General features: G+C 33.1%; 1 protein-coding gene across 4 annotated transcripts in view; it reads left to right on the top strand.

The window, feature by feature from the left end:
• The window catches only part of RTTN (rotatin), a 78314-nt gene that overhangs the window by 10082 nt on the left and 48841 nt on the right, over window positions 1-19391 (top strand). For 3 of the 4 annotated variants that reach the window (XM_052704130.1, XM_052704132.1, XM_052704133.1), the window contains 12 exons: window positions 986-1167; window positions 5735-5850; window positions 7451-7621; window positions 8921-9133; window positions 10268-10380; window positions 11884-12010; window positions 13233-13358; window positions 13666-13782; window positions 15830-15969; window positions 16207-16378; window positions 17563-17662; window positions 18512-18600. In XM_052704130.1, coding sequence (XP_052560090.1) covers window positions 986-1167; window positions 5735-5850; window positions 7451-7621; window positions 8921-9133; window positions 10268-10380; window positions 11884-12010; window positions 13233-13358; window positions 13666-13782; window positions 15830-15969; window positions 16207-16378; window positions 17563-17662; window positions 18512-18600 — 1666 coding nt within the window. The remainder of the gene's footprint in view (window positions 1-985; window positions 1168-5734; window positions 5851-7450; window positions 7622-8920; window positions 9134-10267; window positions 10381-11883; window positions 12011-13232; window positions 13359-13665; window positions 13783-15829; window positions 15970-16206; window positions 16379-17562; window positions 17663-18511; window positions 18601-19391) is intronic. The other variant, XM_052704131.1, reaches the window with a different exon arrangement.

A 19391-nucleotide genomic window follows, 5' to 3' on the forward strand; every position in this document is an offset into this window, starting at 1 on the left:
TTGTTGTTGAATCTTGAGACTCTTCAATCTGTGTGTTTGTCTTTTTCAAATTCTGCCTGGAAATTTAACTTTTCCTCTTCTGAATTATTTTTGACTGATATCTCTCCTTTCTTACTCTCTGGTAAGTACAATCAGAACTACATATTGCTGAACTGTCCTGTTTGCTTATGGTCTTCAGTCATCCTTTTAATCTGTTAACTTACCGACCAGTCTCTTACTCTGACACCTTTTACATTCTGGTAGTTAAAATAACATAGTCCTGCCACAGTTCATTTTTTTTCAGCTTGCTTAACAACAAAACAAACCCTATGAAAGTCATACTTATTGCTAAAGCAATTAAAAACCATTTATATGTTTAGGACATTACTTGTTTTAATTAATTCTGTTAATTATAATGCAGGCAATAGAATTAAGTTCTTTCTGAAAGCATGTAGAAAATAATAAAACAGTGATTTTTTTTTTATTATTTTTTTTTTCTTTTGGCAATACATACTTGATTTTTTTGGGGAAGGGATAATTTTCTGTTTTACAGGGAAAGGAGAAGCCCTAAATGCTCTATTTAACAAAGATTACTCTGTTTTCCTTCTAAGAATTCTGTTAGAATTTCCTTCTAAGAATAGCTGTGTAGGATGATCTTAATATAGTAGGTATAATTTAGATTGAAATTTGATTTAATAAGTGGCCTTGCCTCAAGCATTTGTTAGATTTTGTTCATTTAAAAAAAAGTTACAAGTTAACTGATGTTTTTCTCTTATAATGTTGTTATTCGATTGCAAAAAAAGTCAAATAAAAAATTGGAAAGATAAAATTCTCTGCTTCCTGCAACACTGATTGGATATTGGTAAGGAATGGTATGCTTTACAGAAGGAAGATGTTAAAATACCTATTGTCATTTTTAATGTCTATGCAAATGTCACTTTTCTTTGCAAGGATTAACACTGTGTCTTTCTTATTTTTGTTTGTAATTTTTTTTTGTCATTTTAAGTGGAAACAGTACTCAAGCAAATGCGGACTCGAGAATTTCTCTGCATTCTCCACCTGACGCAGGACATACTGACCTAGCAGATATTGAAAATGAGGACACTTTGGAATTACAGATGAAGCAGTTTAGCCTTCCTCAGTTCTGTGTTTCCATCTTGGAAAATGCTATACCCCTTCTAAGAACAGGTGAGAAATTTTTGAACTTTATTTCACTTTAACCTATCCATTTCCATACCAACCTGTTAGGAACATTGGTATTATGAGATGTAGATGATTACTGGTACATGGTAGTTAATTATAACAGTTTTTTTCAGAGTTTTTGTCTTGATTGTAAGGTTTGAATTTTCTGGTTGGTTTTCTTATTTCCTGCAGAAGCTTAAGGTGCTTTTTACTGGTGAAGGTGAGTAGTGATAGGAAAAAAGTGGGGGTGTGTTTTGAAAAACTGCATGGCGGAATAAAATGTCACTTGAGAAGAAGGAAAAATAACCACACTTAACAGCACACTTTTCAGTCTCTGAGCCTGGGTTTTTTTTCATGTTCAAGAAATAATAAACAAAAATTCTGGAAAACAGTTTGTTTTCATGATATTTGCATTAACAAATAACACTTGTATTGAAGTGAGGAACATTATGTAAAGGTAGTCTTATTGCTGCTAAAGAATTTTACTTTAACTGAAAGGTTCTAAATTGCAAAACCTTTTGTTAGACAATCGTTTTGCTCTTAGGTTGTCTAAAATGGCATTTAGTTGTAAAACTGTCATCAACAAAGGTATTGGTAAGAGATGTATGGAAATATGTATCAATCTATGACTAGAATAGTAGTGCAAATTATTTTGATAATAAAACAAACTCATAATCATTATATCATAAATGTCTTTTCCTTTTAGAATATTGAAAAATTTAAATATTCAAATACTAACTTTTCACAAGCACATTCATTATTTTTGCAATTTTTTCTTTTACTTATGATGTAAAACTGTACAAAATCTATTTTCCATCTTCTCCATTTCAACTGTAACTTCAAATCTACAGACTTAAAAGCACTTAGTGAATTTTTTCATAATTGAATATTTGTCTCAATGTTTCAAGTTTCTTTCTTTGCATCTTAGAGAACTAAAATAGATTCGTTTTCAGATGAAGTTGTTCTTTTGTTGCCCTCAGTTGTTGTTTTTTCCTGTACTTTTTCTTAGTTTCTATCTTCCACTGTGCTGTAATGAGACATGGATGAGAAAACATTTTTTTTTTCCTTTTTTTCATCCTGTTCCCATTGATCTGAAACCCTGTGATGTGTAGTCTCACTGTGACTTTGTGAGACAGGGATATGTAGTAATGCACTGTTCTCATGTAATATTGTTTTCTGATTTTATTTTATTTTTCAGTAAAGTTGACAGGCATATTTATTACCATCATTACCACCGTACCTGGGATAAAATAATCCCTCTTTTTCTCCCAGCTGTTTAAATTACGAAGTGAAAAGTAATTAGTAAATGTACTGTAAAATTCACTTATTTGATATATTTTATAATATAACATCTTTTTGTTAAGCTCAAATGCTGTTCTTTGTTGAGATGGAAATTTTTCATTTGCTGTACTGACCTAGCTTGTGACATGCAGTCATTTCAGATATCAGTAGTTATATGGTAGCTTTTTTAGTTTTTCTGTGGGTTTTTTGTTTGTTTGTTTGTTTGTTTTGTTTACATTTTCTTTTTGTTAGCTTTAAGCCATCTTGTTGATCTTAAGTTTAGTGGTTTAAAGCCAGTGTTAATACTGGATGTCTTAAAGACAATTATTTAAATCTGAACTGCAACTGATTTATTTTGGTCATTGATAAATGCTTCTTACTTTACATTTAGTAATAATTATCTCTTAAGAGGCGGTGATTGCCCCACATGTTGGGAAATCAGTATCTTGCCAGTTTATTCACGTAAGATTTTGGTGAATTGGATTTGCAAGATACGTGTTTGAAAAGTAAAATGAAAATGTATTGTAACATGTTATTGCTCCCCCTCTATTCAGCTAGTTTACATGAAAGGTCAATCTCTTCCATCTGGTTTTGATCCAACTCTGTAGGTGTGAGCATACTCTTACAAAGCCAAGTATAGACATAAAAACTATGCTGGATCAGAATTGGGGTTGGAGACTAACTATTTCTGTTACTTAATTTCTATTTGCTTTTCTTTGCCAATATTGTAACAAGTTAGAGGTTTTCATAACATTTCAGTTTCACTTAGAAATAGCATAAGATGATGGAGATAATTCCAACAATTTAGAATTATGTTCTTCACTGCTTGATTGGGAAAACGTCCTGTTTTGTGGATCTTCCAGGGTCATGTCAGCAGTCATGCCATTCTAACCTAATGCACAAGAGTTTAATCTCTCCACATATGTTTGTATTTGGTCTTTGTCTGTCTCTGATTAACATGAACAGCAACACTAATGATGATCTATAAGAAGAATTGTATTAGATGGTTTAAAACAACTAGAAGTGATAGCTATATATATGTCTATTGGCATTGGTGACTCCTTATGGTATCTGCTACTTTTGCTGTCACTATCTACGATTACTGTGGGTATGACTACATGTAATGCATTCATGTCTTTATTTGTGATAGATTCTAAGCAGATTGTTGTGAGGAGAGATGATTACACTCAAGTTTCCATTTCGTTTGATATTTGTGAAATATTTTAACAATTTGCTAAGTGAGTCAGTTTGTTTAGCTGTATATAGTTATTTCAACTTTGAATTTGCTATTGGGTTAATTATATCCTTTACTGTGTTTTTTGGTAGAAATATCAACATTGTATGGTGAATGGAATTTATGTTTAATGTAATTTGCTAGTAATTGTATTATTTGCTTTTAAAATCAGAGTTATAAGTGTGTTTATATATGAATTAGGAGATTATACCACTACAGTCAGGTTGTATCAGCAGTCTGCCTATTAGGAAGTCCATGGTAGGCTAATTAACTGTTTAGCATCATTCTCTTGGTAGAGTTCTTTATATTAGTCTAATGTAGAAACTAAAAAAAATAAATATTAATTATGCTAAATTATTCTGGAAAAAAAAAAATAACAGTACTGACTCTGTTCTATTTGATAATGAAAAAGAAAAAGGCTACCTGTTGCATCGATCAACTGCTTCTTATGATGGTCCTGAGTTTGTACTGCCCTATAAAGTTGGAACAGTGGGATCAGCATTTCAATTAATTAATTATGATATTTCTGTTACTGTTTATGAAGTATATTTCTTATTATTTGATGTCACTGCACTCATTTATTGTATGGTATGAAAAAGTCACTGCTTGATTGGGAAAACAGTTTGTTCTAAGCTGCTGGTGTCTAGTTACAGAAATCAAGCAATGAATTTTGAGATGCAACATAAGCAGAATTAATTATGTAGGTGAAAGTAGTTTTCCTTTATTATCAATTAGTATACTTGCATGTTGCAGAGCTTCTGTGATTTTTGCAATACTTTTCAGGACTGCCAAATGATCTGTCTGTAGATCATGACAGCTACAACAAAGTGTTATTGCAGGTGTAATGTGTAGAATTGCATGAACTTTCATCTTTCTCACTACGTTAATGACTCTATTTTTTTTTTCCTGAAGTATGCCAACAAGGCTTCTGCATAGAGTAAAATCTACAAAAAGTAGATACATTATTTTTTGTTCTCTCTCCTAATACGTGCTATAGCAAGCCATAAACTTGCTTTTTAAAATTTTTAAAACAGATCTTGAAGGATGTTTAGTCTTCATCGTAATTTAAAAGTGAATTGAGAAAGTTCAGTGGTATGTAGAATTCATCCATGTTTTAAAATAGAAACAGTCATTAAGCCAACAGTTGAGCTATGTCAAGTATCTGGGGCAAACTGTCACTTTCTGGTTCCCTTGGATGCCAGACATCCTTGGCATCCTCTGTTATCTGTTGATGAATGTACTTGGTCTAGCTCCAGGAATTCTGCCTTGATGAAACCTAATAGTCTTTCTTAGACTATTAGACTTAGAAACAGTCTTTCACTGTTTCTCTAATTATTTGTGGACATGGGGCAGGAGCTGTATTTGTAGTAAATCTAGGCTGTGCAGTTTTAATCTTTGGCCAGGTTTATTTGTGTTCTTATGTCAAAGTGTGGAACTGTACCAAGTAAGAAGATCTTTAATACATACAACTAAATAGCCCCATGTTAGGAGATCCTGAGTCTGAAGGTGTCATGAAAAAGAATAAATATTTGATGTGAGGGAGAAGATGTTATGGAGGAAAAGTACAAGCGAAAGTACAAGTGATATTCATCTCCTTGCCTTTCAAAAATAGATCTCACGTAGAACAGTCTAGGGGGAGAGCTGCTCCTCCTATACAGAAAATGCATATTAATGAGACTAGGCAATATATTTTGAATATCTGTAATCAAGCTCTCTTTTGATGGGTGGTGGTGGAAGTAAGTAGCTATTCTGAACTTTTTTGAAGTCCAGTGGTTGTATTTACAGAAATAGTAACACGTTATCCTCTAGAATATAAGCAATTGCGGTGTTTTTTAATTTAGATAATTATTTTAGTGCTTTATATTGTGATTTTTTCCTAGCTATTGACTTATGCTAGAAGATATTTTGCTGGTTGAGGGTAGTTGGCATTAATTTAATAGAGGGATACTACAGGAAAATCAAATTTTCAGTATTCAGATTTAGAATACTTCAATGTGGTGTTGTCTGAATGTGATATTATTTTACTTGTATTCAAATTTATCCTCTAATTTGTATTAGGCAGCAGGAGGATGACAATGGAAGTTCTTGAGTTGCTTGTTGAAGACCTGTACCTTATTGGCGATGCTATTTCTGAGAATGTTTGGGAAGATGAGAGCCTTTTTGGATTGGAACTGGTAAGATTTCTTTAACCTTTGGTCAGCTATATTTAGTAGTCCACTTTGGTAAGCCTCCGATGTTTACAGTGATTAATATACATATTTAATCTACTCACCTATCCTTTTGAAATTCCTGAATAATTTATTGCTAGCTTTACCACTGACACATTCTTTTTATTTGAAATGTAAGTTCTTTCACTAGAAGATACTGAAGTTTCACTTCAGGAAAATAAGTCATTAATTTTGTCTTGTAGTGAAAAGCTATTAAGTTGCCATTGAGGAACACATGTAGGAAGTTGCCATTGAGAAACACATGTAGGAAGGGATCTGAAGCACAAGTGCTGACTACAGATGCAGAAGAGAATTTGACTTAAATGACAACTTTAACTTTGTTTACACCTTATAAACTATTTATTTAAGAGTAACTGTTTAGATCCCAAACTGGAATTTTGAAGTACCTTGAGTTCATTTCCTAAGTACAGATTCTCACACAGATTTTGACTGCTCTCTGTTGCTTGGCTGAGAAAGAAAGGAAAAAGCTGCCTCAGGAGAGATTTAAAACATTGTGGTGCTGTTGGCCTAATAATTTAAATTACTGGAAATGCACCCTGAACACAGTTGAGAATTGTTATAGACATGAAACATCAAATTAGTGAATGACAGGTGAAGTAACAATGGGTGACTTGCTCTTTTGAAGTTGATGGAAAGCTAAAACATTAGCTGGCATAGCTTATGCACATAGCATAAATACCAGAGATGGAAAGACTGAAACTTGTCTAAAAGCTTGAGTTAACTGCAGTCTCAAATGCATATGACTTAAGTTAGAGTTCATGATGATACTGCTACATATGAAGTAATAGTACTGAAATAATTGTTAATTAAAACATTAGAGGAGGCACTACTGTACAATGATCATGTATTTATAGGAAATAGCAGTCAATGAGATTTTTTTCTTTGTATTAGAGTGCTGATCTGTCAAAATCCATTGTAATTGATTAACATGAAGTCAATCCTGTGGATTCTTTGCAGAACATAAAATTTAACAAGCTTAGATGAGAAGAAGAGTCCTTAAAAGGACTGCTTGTCTCATTCTCTTCTCTCACTCCCCATCCTCCAAAATACAAGAGGAGAAAATGCAATGAAAAAAAGCTCATGGGTTGAGATAAGGAGTGGTTTAATTAAAGGATAAGGGGAAAAAAACCAAACCCAAACCGCCATCAACAACAAAATAACAAACAACAAAACAAAAGGCCATGTAGAAGCAAAAGGAGACAATTATTCTCTACTTCCCATCAGCATGTTCTAAAATGCTGGAAATTCTAAGATGAAGCAAGCAGGAATTAAGAAAAGAAGGAAAAAAAATAAATAAATAAAAGGGGAGAGAGTAACCAATAATGGATAATTACTGAACAAAGTATTTACAGCTAAAAGTGAAGGTAAAGTAAGATCTAGAAGTAATTCTGTTCTGATGACAGATGAAATGCTGTGTATGCTGCACCATTTCTGCAATTTTAAATTAGTTTGTATAATTATTTTAAAGGTTCTGCAGGTACTATATAAACAATACAATAAAAATATGTCAGTTTTTAATGATTGTTTGTCTTTGATTTGTTTTCAGAAAGACAAATTGCTTCTGGTCTTAGGCTTGCTTGGAGAAACTATACTATATCACAAAACCAATATAAGTGCAGAGCAGCCTGAGGTGATGATGGTGCATCACAGAATGGCATTTGTTAGCATTTCACTTTTCACAGTTAGATTGCTGCAAACACTTCTTCCTGTGGAAAAGGTAGGGCATGCTAATTTTAAAAGTGATTGCATTTGATTTTTGCTTAAGAGAACCTTAAGAGAACACAGAAGGATATGTTCCTCAGTGATTAATGTTGGGAAGAATAGCCACCAAACAGAAATACATCTGATTTACCGAGGCTGAAATATGGTTGAGGAAGGGAATTTTGTCTTCAGGTATTGAATACCACTAACCTGCTGCAGAAAGCAAGTCTTTTTTTTTTTTTTTTTTTTTTTTAAAGTTTTTTAATGAGGTTTACAGTATTAAATGTATATAGCATTTTTTTTTCTGGTATTATAAATCGTTTGCAAAACTATGCTGCCCCCTGCTTGCTTATTGTTGGCATGATATGTGTAGTACTGTATACTCTTGAAAATTATTCTTAATTTTATGGAGTGTAGTGAGCAATTATGTTTTATGCTTCATTCTGATTTTAAATTATTATTTGCTTCTAATGCTCTTTTTAAAAGTGTTGTAGCTGTTCTGTTGTTTCTTTTGAATTTATTTCCAGTGAAGGTCCCATATTTGAACCTTTTTGTAGGATGCAAAGTGGTAGAAGATATTTAAAGTTCTTTAAAAACTTGTATTATCTACGTTTTTCATCTATCATATTGCATTGTAGTTTTCTTAGACATGCTTTAACTTGAATATCAGATACTTCTTTTAGTTTTTTTTGCCACGAACATTAAATCTTTTACTAATAGTGAAAGTAGATTCTTGTATCTGCAAGTGAGTGCAGGCATATTAATCTAGTGACTTTTTATAATTTTTGTTTATACCCTTCAATGTACAAAAAATAAAATTTTAGCACTGTGTATGGAAAAAAAAAAAAAGAGTTGAAAAAATGCTGTTGTACTCGAGGTCAAAATTTTAATTGAATGAATACTGAACACTTGCTGTAAGAAAATAAAAACAAAACAAAATAATAGAAATTCCTATTAGTGTGTGTTACTACTATGTGGAGTCGTACAGATAATTGTGGTCTGTGCATTCTCTGCCATCTAGTGGTTAAACAGTAAACGGGCCAATCTATGAAGTTGGTGCTGTGACTGGATCAGACCCATCTTTTGTTTCTGCTTGCAGGTCTGGTATTAGGACTGGCATTTACTGGACTCCTATTTTTAGTAATAATAATTTAAAAAGTACTTTTCATAGAGAACTCATTTGATTTCTGTTTCTTCCTGTAAAATTTACCTAGTACCTGTAATGATTGTACCTACTGAAAGACTGCGAATGCTTTTGTTGATTTTACTATATTTTTTGACTGTGTTATTCTGAAAATTGTTTTCTTTTCTGAAGGCAAGCAAAGTTTTGCAAAAGAGCTTGCTGAGTGCTTTGTTTCTTCTGTCACTGGACGTGCCTTTTTCCTTGGAATATCCAAGCATTCACGAAGCTATTGCAGCCTATTTGGAGCAGATGAGTTCTGAGAACTACAGTATTTATAAACATGCTTCAGAAGCTGCTTATTCGATTGAATGTACTTGTACCTTCATGATTGAAGTTCGTAAGAAGGTGGAGAATTTTATTATATAAAGCATATTTTTATTAATAATAAAGCAAATTTATTTTGTATGTTTTCCTTCTCTTGTAAAAAGTGTATTTTAGTGTTGCCACAGACAACTCATGAGTATTTCATAGTATTTCAGATGTATTTAATTTATGTGTGTTTTCACTAGTATTACTCTTGTTGTTTGTTAAAAAAAACACAATGCCAACAAAGAAAAATTTTAGGTAAAAACAAAGAAATAAACACTTGCAAGTGGCCATATGATCTTCTATGCAGAAATAAATTAAAGCAAGTGCTATATTTCAATATACAGTTCAGTATACTTAAATAGTTAAATTCCAAACTGTCGATTCTAGCTCTAAGATACTGCTACTTTTGTACTGTATAAAATCTGCATGTTTCACTTTGTTATGCAGGCAACAAATATACTGTGTTTTATTAGTTAAGATTCCAGCGTGGTACTGAAATATTCTTCTCCATTAAGAAAATGGACAAGTAATTCTTGCCTGTGCAAAATACTTGTTCCATTCTCACTAAAAATAAATTAACAAAATACAGCAATAGGAACGACCTGTAATCTTAAATCTGAGTGAATACATCCTTTACATAAAAGGGTTCTGAACTTAATACAAGCAGTAGTTTAGTCGTAAAAAATTATTTGCAGCAAAGTTGCAATCTTCAAATTTAAGTGCTCACATTTAATGCATTTGTTAACTGAAAGTATGAAGACGTATATTGATAGACTTACTTATTTTAAAAAACTTACCCTAATATTAATAGTGAATTCTTAAAACTTTAATTTTCTTATACTCTATTCTTGGACACCTTAGAAAGCGTTCTGAATATTGTTGGAGTTTTTGTGTTGTAAAATGTTAGATATTGTTTATCTCCATTGAATTTAATGGAAATTTTTTAGCATTTGAAGAGGTTTCATCTCACAGGAAAAGGTACTAAAATGTATTTGTTTGAAATCCAGTGAGCTTGTTAGTCAGGTGCTATGAACTTCTCTGCGGAAGGCTGAACTAATCTCTCTGTAGTAGATACATTAAATGATCAATTCTGAAAGGTGAGGACATAGCATGTTGTATTTTTAATATTTCTAATTCTGATAGTTCCTTTTTCTTCATTTTACTTTTCAGAAGGAGAAGAATCTTACTGAATTAGTAGAATTAGCAGATCAGGCCTTACATAGCCTGCCCTACCATCAACACTTGACTTTGCTTCAGGAGAGTATTCACATATGTTCTAATATGTAAGTGTATTACTGTTTGATTTATTTGAGAATATATGTATATTTTTAATGGATAAACTTTCTCAAGTGGAATCTCAGTTTGTTTATGTGCCTGTATCTGAACTCAATATTCATTTGGCTATTGAAATATCTCTTGTGAACAATTTGTACCATTCAGCGGTTGATTTCTTAAAAATGGAATCTTTGACCACTTTGACCACTCTTTTGACTTTTTTTTAAATTTTTTTGTTCCATTTGTGCTTGTGTAACTTCCTTATGTTTTACTTTTGAAACTCTTGGAGAATTTATTTTCTTGTATAGACAGTGCCTTGCAATATTCTATCTCATTTATTAAAATGCCTGCTTTAATTGCATTTTCTTTTTTAGATTTCCCATGTTAGCCTCTATTAGAGAATTTAAGTTACTCTGTCATGCCTGGAAAAATTGTGTGTCAAACACTTAATAAGAAATAAAAAATCTCAGTTTCACAGTATTTCAGAACTTCAGGGATTTATTTCAAAGGAAATTACATATAAGTGGTATCTAATAATGGCTTGCAATTATGAAATGTCAGAATACTAGGGCTGCTCCGAAAGTAATTCCTCCTGTTTTATGTTGGCCCACAACATCAGATATGGATGTTGGTGGTATGGCAGTAGAGGCTGAACCTTCACATCAGTATTCCGTTCCATTTTGTTGCCGTACAGCATTTGGCAACAGAGAGGCAGTCTGACAAAATGGCATCTGCTGCAGATTTTTGAGTGTAGCTTGCAGGCTCTTGTTCATCACTAGCAGAAATATGGCTAATTGTGGTGAATATGTTGAAAATAGTGATTTGTAGCTGAGAATTTGCTTTATCAAATAGTGTTATTGCACTCTTTATGTCTGTTGCAGTTTCCATGGAAATAAGTGTGAAGCATTATGTTCAGAGCAACTTCTCAGTATTCTAATCCTTTTAGAGTTAATCATTGTTAACTCTATAATAATAATTTTTCTGAAAACAGGAATTTCACTTGAATTGATTATTATAATTTTACTAATGCCTGTACTTCTTGTGATAGTGAGATCGACTGTGATCTCTTAACAGTAAAAACAAAACAGAACAAAAAAACCTTGAAAGCACTGGAATCTTCATAATTATAATTATCTGAAGATTCTACTGAAGCTCTGATTGACATTAATGTTTTTCCTAATTGTGATGAGAGGATTTTGGAAAAACTGATCTTTATTTCCTTATGTGTATGAAAAGACATTTTTACAAATGTGAGATTGATAGAATGATTTTGTTAAATCTTTTATGATCTTGAACTTTTGTCTGTCAAGTCATTTTTCTTTTCAGGCTCTATATCCTTTCAGGAAAGATTTTTGACTTATTATCTTGAAACTTTACAGGAAAATTTTTATGGACATCTATGGTTCCTGTAAAATAAATTTACTTGATATATGCATGAAATCATAGTTTTATAATTTATTATACTATTTATTATCATTTATAATGTAAATTTAACTATTTTTCATTTTAAGTTCTAAGTCTGCCCAGGCTGACCCATTGCTCCACGCTGGGAGTCAGAATGTGCTTCTCCGTCTACTGGCTCATCCTTTGCTGAATATAAAAGCTGAAGCTTACCGCTGCTGTCTGGAAGTGGTTAAGGTTAGAGCTACTGTTTACTTACCATTCTTTGTTGTTGTGCTGGATAATGTATAATGTGTGATTTCCTTGTGAAAAGCGTTGTTACTGCAAATTCTGCTTACCATATGATATGTTCTTATATCTGTACAGGCATGAGTTTGCAGTTTGCTATTTTATTCTGGTATCTAAGACTACTTAGATTAAACTTTAGATACTTTTATTCAGGACGTTCATAAAGGGTGAGGAAAGCCAGTGACTGACAACTCTGCTTTTTTCAAAAGGATTCTTAGTAATATTGGTCACTATTTGTTGTTTTGTTTGATTTTGTTTTGGTTTTTCTGCTGCTCTTCAGAAATATTTCAATTTAAATTAGTTTTTAAGAATAACTGAAGCGTTCACTTTTACTTGTCTGCTGAAATTAGATTGCCCAGCTTCTATTCTCTTCATGAGGTTTTTCACTTTCCTTTGTTGTGCTTTTTTGATTTAGTTTTTTTTTGTTTGTTTGTTCCTGAGCAAAAGTCATTTTGATTTGGCTGGTTGTCTTGTTTTTGCAAAGATGTTTGCTTAGACGTGATAGGATAATGAAGTACTGACACGTTCAGAATATATATTTTTTACTTCAGTTTAATTGCTCAGACTGTATAAAAATGTGGAAGAAAATTATTTTTCATATGTGTAAATGTCTGGAGAGTGTTTAAGAATATGTAATTCCTTCTATGTGCTAATTTTTTAAAAAACCCACTACCTGAGGTTTTTGTTTGTTTGTTTGTTTGTTTTAATAAAGATAGGCCAAGAGCATCAACTACCTAAAAAAGTGTATGGTTGTATTCTTAATTAACAGTGTAGTGTCTGATTAATCAGATCATTTTAGGTATTCACAAATATTAACTTATATCAGTGAAAGCAAAAAACACTTTTGCTGTTTGCCTCCACTGAGTGACAGTTGTGAGATTTTTACCTGTCTGTTAGGTTTCACTTATATTAATATAATAATACTGGACAACATGAAATTTAGCCATTATTTAAAATCAAAATGAATTGATTTAGTATTTCTTATTCTATATAGCAACTGCATCTTTTAGTCAGTGATCTACAAAGATGTTTCTTCCAGAACCATAATGTTTAGTTTTCAGAACTTTAAGTCTTCCAAGCTGTGTGGAGGCCTTTCACTACATGACAACTCCAGGCAGTATTGGAATCTGTGTTGAATTTTAAAACTAACTGTCTTAATTTTTTACTGAAGGGCTGTTTAGATATTCATAATGTTGCTGAATCTGTGTCTTCAATCTGCCATGGAGTACATTTTCTTCTTCATCCAAAAGTTTTATATGAAATTGCTACATTTGGACTTCAGGAGGAAAGAAATGAGGTACTATTTTCAGTATTTATAAGTTGATATTTAGTATTTATAAGTTGATGTTATTATGGTGCTCTGAGGCTTACCTGAAGTTTTTACTACATGGTTTTTCTATACATGTGTAGGAAGAGTGAAGGATTAAAAGACCAACAAAAAGAGAAATGTTATGTATTTCAGTCTTTTTTAACAGCCTGATATTTAATGTGACATAATTGAGAATTTTATTTGTATTTTCTTTTACAGTGTTGTCAAACTTATATAAATTGTTGCATTAGTTTCTTCTTTTTTATTATTTTATTTGTATTTTTTATTTGAGCAGGTAAGCTCCTCAGCCAAGGCTATTCTGATGCATCTATTGCAGGGCCAGTTAGTAATGACGATAATGACTTGGAACAAGTTTCTTGAGGCTCTCTATCCCATCATTCCTGTTTTACAGGTACTTCTATGTGCTATTATCAGTATTCAATGTATGAAATCTTGTAAACAGCAGCATGGATCTCTTAAAGCACAAATGGAATATTCACTGAAGTAGCAGGTGGGAAGTAGATTAACAGTGAAATACTCATGTCAAATGGTGAAATGACAATCAAAGTTACTTTGATGTTTGCAGTCAAATTTTGGCCTGTTATTGTAGTAGAAATTGACAGTTACTGACTGAGACTTAAATTTTTTGAAGATATGAGTAGAAATCCAAATACACTTCAAAACATTGCCATTTAGTTGGTGTTAGTTAAGATATTGGAAACAGTTGGATAAATTTGAACATTTGTAGATCCTCTGTGATTGTACAGTTCTCTGATCAAGTTATGTGGTCAATAAACAGCAGGAGATGTAAGATATATTTTCTGTCTTGTTTTGTTTTTTTTTTTTTATCAGAAGAATCAATGGTTAACACTATCTTTACACTTTAGTCTGCATATCCGTTACAATGTATCCATTTATTTTCCCTATCTTTGCTCTTGGCTCAGTCTAATAGTTTTGCTGCCTTCAATTTTTTTTTTTTCCTGTTTTTTTTTTTCTCTTGTTTTTTTTTCTCCACTGCTAGACACTTTCCTTCTATAATCTATCTATAGGTTTCCAAATAAGCAGTTTTGAAGCACCTATTTGGTCCTTCCGGGTGTTTTTTGTTTTATTTCATAGAATATCCTGAGTTGGAAGAGAGGCACAAGGATCACAGAGTCCAATTCCTGGCTCCACACAGGACCACCCAAAATTCAAACCCTATATCTGAGAGCACTGTCCAAACTCTTCTTGAACTCCAGTAGGCTTGGTACCATAACCACTACCCTGGGTAGCCTGGGTGTTCCAGTGCCTGACCACCCTCAACGTTTTCTGAATGCCCAACTTGCCACTCTATTGGCACAGTTCTATGTTGTTCCCTCAAGTCCTGTCACTGTCACTAGAGAGCAGAGATCAGCACCTGCTCCTCCTCTTCCCCTGTGAGGGACCTATATGCTGCCATGAGGCAGCATATGCCCTCTTCTCTGTTCTGAACAAACTAAGAGACGTCAGCTACATCTCATGCATTTTGCCCTCTAGATCCTCCACCGTCTTTGTGGCCCTTCTTTGAATACTCTCCGTGGACCAGTTTATGTCCTCATTCCCCAGTCTATATAGATATCCAGGGATGCTCCATTCCATGTGCAAAGTCTGGCACCTGCTTTTGTTAAATACCATGTAGTGGATGATTTCTCAGCCCTCTAGTTTGTCAAGATTTCTCTGCAAGTCCTCTCTACTCTCAAGTCAACAGCTCCTTGTATTTATTTTCACCTGTATACTTGCTTATGTATATCTTCAAGTCCTTTGTCCAACTTGTTCATGAAAATATTGAAAAGAGCTGGTCATAGTCACAGAATCACAGGGTTGGAAGGGACCTCAAGGATCATGAATCTCCAACTTCTCTGCCACATGCAGGGCTATCCACCTCCTCATTTAATACCAGACCAGGCTGTCCAGGGCCCTAAACAACCTGGCCTTGAGCACCTCCAGGGACTAGGCATCCACAACCTCTCTGGGCAGCCTATTCCAGTACCTCACCACTCTTTGTAAAGAACTTTCCCCTGACATCCAACCTAAATCTGCCTGTTTGCATTCCGTTGATATTCAAGATTAGATAGTGATTTTAATATAACTATAGGCTAAATGTATGAGAAGGGATTCTCTACTCTCATTTTTCTAGCATAGTTTTTCTTTATGCTGTGGCTTATAGTGACTACTTAAACAAAGCATTAACAGAGGGTTAAAGTTTCAGGTGAAACAGAGCCATGTAAAATCTTTAGATAAACTTTATGCAGGATAATTTCTTTCATGGAGGAATTTTTATCTACAGGAATTTTTTTGTTTGTTTGTTGCGTAATGTTTGTTTTTAATTGCTGCTGCTTTCACTCTCCATTGGTACGCAAAGGAGTGGGAATTACTTGTCGAATTTGCTAAGTTTTTAATTTTTTCTTTGCATTAATTCAGGGGATTTGTTTTTGTTTTAGGGTTATGCTGACACAAAGGATGAGCTAGGTAACTGCATCCTCACTTTGAGTGAAACATCCTCTGACAAAGGAGATGGTATTCTCCCTATAACTACCAGACTACGAGCTGCTCTGCGTCTTCTCTTCTCAAAAAAGCACTTGTGAGTACTGCCTTGCAGCATTTCAGCATATCTTTAATGTTGTGACAAAAATGTCTTCTTCAAAACAAACAAAGCTAAAAAACAGTTGAATATTATGCAGTGGGTTGATTTGAAAGGTATAAAGTAAATCCTTTGTTCTCCCTATATTAATTTTATAAATTAATATTTAACTGTATAGCTAACATTTTCTGTTATGAACTCTATTTATATATTTATTTTAATTGTTTACTCCTTTAGGGTTCGTTCTGTGGCACTTAAACATTTATTATTTCATCTTTTGAATGAAGAAGGAGCAAGCTTGAAACGTCCATGTCTGCATGGCAGTGTGTTTACAAGTATATCAAACTTATTTATTATAGAAGGAGCTGTTGAGCTGAAATTGGGCGATAAAATGGAGTCCATATTTAAGGTAAGTGCTATCCAAATACTGTATCATTGTTGTAGTGATACATTGTAACAATCATTTGTTACTCATTTGTTCCCTTGTTTTTTTTTTTCCCCTCTGTGAATCAGTTAACGGAAAGATTGAAATACAAAGGGAACAGGCTTGCCCTGCTTATGACAATTTAATTTAATTAAGGTCTGATTTTTCTCAGTGTCTTTTTTCTACAAAATCTGTTTTTACTGAAGATAGGTTTCGATATAAAAATATTCTAAAACATTGGGAAACTGTCTGTGTTTTCCAACTATTGTTGCTTTTGTGGAATGGAGAAATAGTCATAAGTATGTGATCTATGGGAAAATTACGCCCTATGCATTTGGTCAGTTAAGCTGTGTCTTCTTATTTATTTCTACCTCCCTTCCATTCTTTTCCTTTCTTTACCCTCAAGAGATTAACACTGTTATGTTAAACAATTGCTAAGGTGATTCCTCTCTGTTTTAAAATTATTCTGACCACACTTGATTTATAATCCAAAAACCATAATATGAAATCTGTACAGATGTAAAGGATTATTTTAGTTCGTTTAACCCTATTGCCAACAGTCCCCTTTACAGATTTGGAATTATTAATTTTAACATTTCTATGTAGCTTTGGGCTATCTGTAGTCCACCATAAACTGAACATTATTAGAAATCAGCTCCTGTTGTTTACTAGAAACCATTCTTTATACATTACAGAAATGAGAGATTTGTTATAAAAAGGTTACAGTCTATTCCTTTCTTATTACGTACACGTGGAATCAAATATATTCTAATAAAGAATATGAATCCTTGATGGATTTTGACAGAGTCAGGATCTTTTCAGTTGTGTACAGTGATGGGACAAGATGCAATGAGCACAAACTGAAACACAAGAGGTTCCATCTAAGCACAAGGAAGCACTTCTCGGCTTTGCAGGTTATGGAGCACTGGCACAGGTTGCCTATAGAGGTTATGGAGTCCCTTTAAAGATCTTCTAAAGCAGAATGTGAACCTGGGCAACTCTGTAGGTGGCCACAAGCTACTGGCTTCAACCTTCTGAAGTCCCTTCCAGTCTCAGCTATTCTGTAATTCTGGAATTTTCCACTTCATAAAGAAATATGGGTGGTTACCTCATTTCACAGTTTCATATTGGTAACATTGGTTGTAGATCTAATATAGCTTTACTTTTAGGTAGAAACAATTGAAAAACTTTATGACATCTTGACTTCTGATGCTGTTGACATAGTCTTACGAAAGTCTGCAGCTGAGCAGCTGGCCATCATTTTACAAGGTAACATTGTTGAGAAAACTTATATTCATATGTTGTTTGTTATGTGAACTTGTAGTTTTGCTATTTTTTTGTGTATATTTCTGCAAATGGTGCTTTTTGTAGGTTTTATGTAGATTGTTGGATGAGAATGTAATGCTGGTGTGGACACTAGTGTCTTTTTTTGTTACTGTCAAGACTAAGAAATAGTGTTCTTCCTGGTTTGAAAACAGTTTCCCGTGGTAATTGAGGAAGAAGCTAAATTCTGTAAGCTCTGTAAGAACTTTTTTTTTCTGCCTTGCTTTTTAAATATTCATCATTCTGTTGATTTGTGGTACAACTTATGGTGTTTCAAATATTTTATTTTACTACTTTAAGTACTATATCTTGATTGAGGGAGTTACTGTAAAATATACATGCATTTTTGATGTTGTTCCATTTTAATTAGGAAAGTCAATTCTTAGATTGCATAGGCTACTTTTAGATGTTTTACATGTAGTGGAGAGTCTATTCTAATACCCTAAATATTTCTCTCTTACTTTGAGATGGTCTAAATTACTATAGTTAAAATGGATTGAAATGTCATCTGCTTGAACAGATTCGGTAAACTCAAGTTTCTTAGAAGGACTAGTTACTACTTTGCATTTTTATTTAATTAGCATTTATGCTATCTTTAGGATAACTAAGCTAAAGACTGATGAACAAGACTGTGGAGGTTTTTCTTAGTAGAACTGGGGCTTTACTTGCTGTTAAAATTGTTAATTAACAGAACAAGTTTTGCTCTTAATGGAAGTTTTTGATCATTGAGAAAAGTTCAGTATTAAATTGATTATGAAACCAGTGTTTGTTAACCACCTTTTGTTTTTCCTACAGATACCAACATGCATAGTATTGTGAAAAAGTTGGGTGTGGTAGAAAAGGTTTTGGCTTACCTCAGTGAATGCGTACGTGGGAATGGCAAGGTAAAACTAGCTTAGCATGATGATAGTAGAATTTGCCTTTTTCTGCATTTAAAACTCTCTTTGCACAACTTTCTTTGTGCATCAATTCTGCATACAGTAAAAATATTTAGTAACATTTTAAATTCTAAAATATATTTGTTACATTTCTGATGATATTAAGATCCTCTGAGTTAGGGAAGGTTAATTTATCTACCTATGAGAATAGTTACCGGACTCTGTTGAGTGATGTGGTTCTTAAATATACATGAACTTCTATAAGATTCTCAGTAGCAACCAAAAAACAACTTTTTTAACTCTTAAAGGCTATTGACTTTAATAGTCTCTAAACTTAAGACTTGAGGCAATTTATAATTAAAAGTAAGATTAGGTTCATAGCAAGTGAGAATTTATGCATCAGATTGAGTTTGAAAAGCTTGGCTTAAAGGACACTGTGATGGACCATTTGTTACATCTTTACTTACTAATGTTCATTTGCTATGGGTTTTTTTCCCCCCAAAACCAGCTTGTTATTTATTTTCAGTCTAGGAATAAGTGACTTTCTGACAGTAGAAGTCACTTAACAAAGGTCTTGTAAGATAACATCGTATTTAAAGCTGAGTGCATTTATGTTGTGGATGAAGAACCTTTCCAGTTTTGTTAATCTGGTGATTGAATTTTTCTGAAAGTCACTATTAACAATCGTTTAATGCCAGCTTGTTTAAGCTATAAAGTTTCCAATGGAAAAAATTCTTTTCTCAGTTTGCTTCCATAGTGTTGGTATAGCAGTCTAGCCATCCAAACTTTACTTATTT

Source organism: Tympanuchus pallidicinctus, unplaced genomic scaffold (assembly GCF_026119805.1).
Source record: "Tympanuchus pallidicinctus isolate F22 unplaced genomic scaffold, pur_lepc_1.0 scaffold5, whole genome shotgun sequence".
In the NCBI taxonomy this organism is placed as follows: Eukaryota; Metazoa; Chordata; class Aves; order Galliformes; family Phasianidae; genus Tympanuchus; species Tympanuchus pallidicinctus.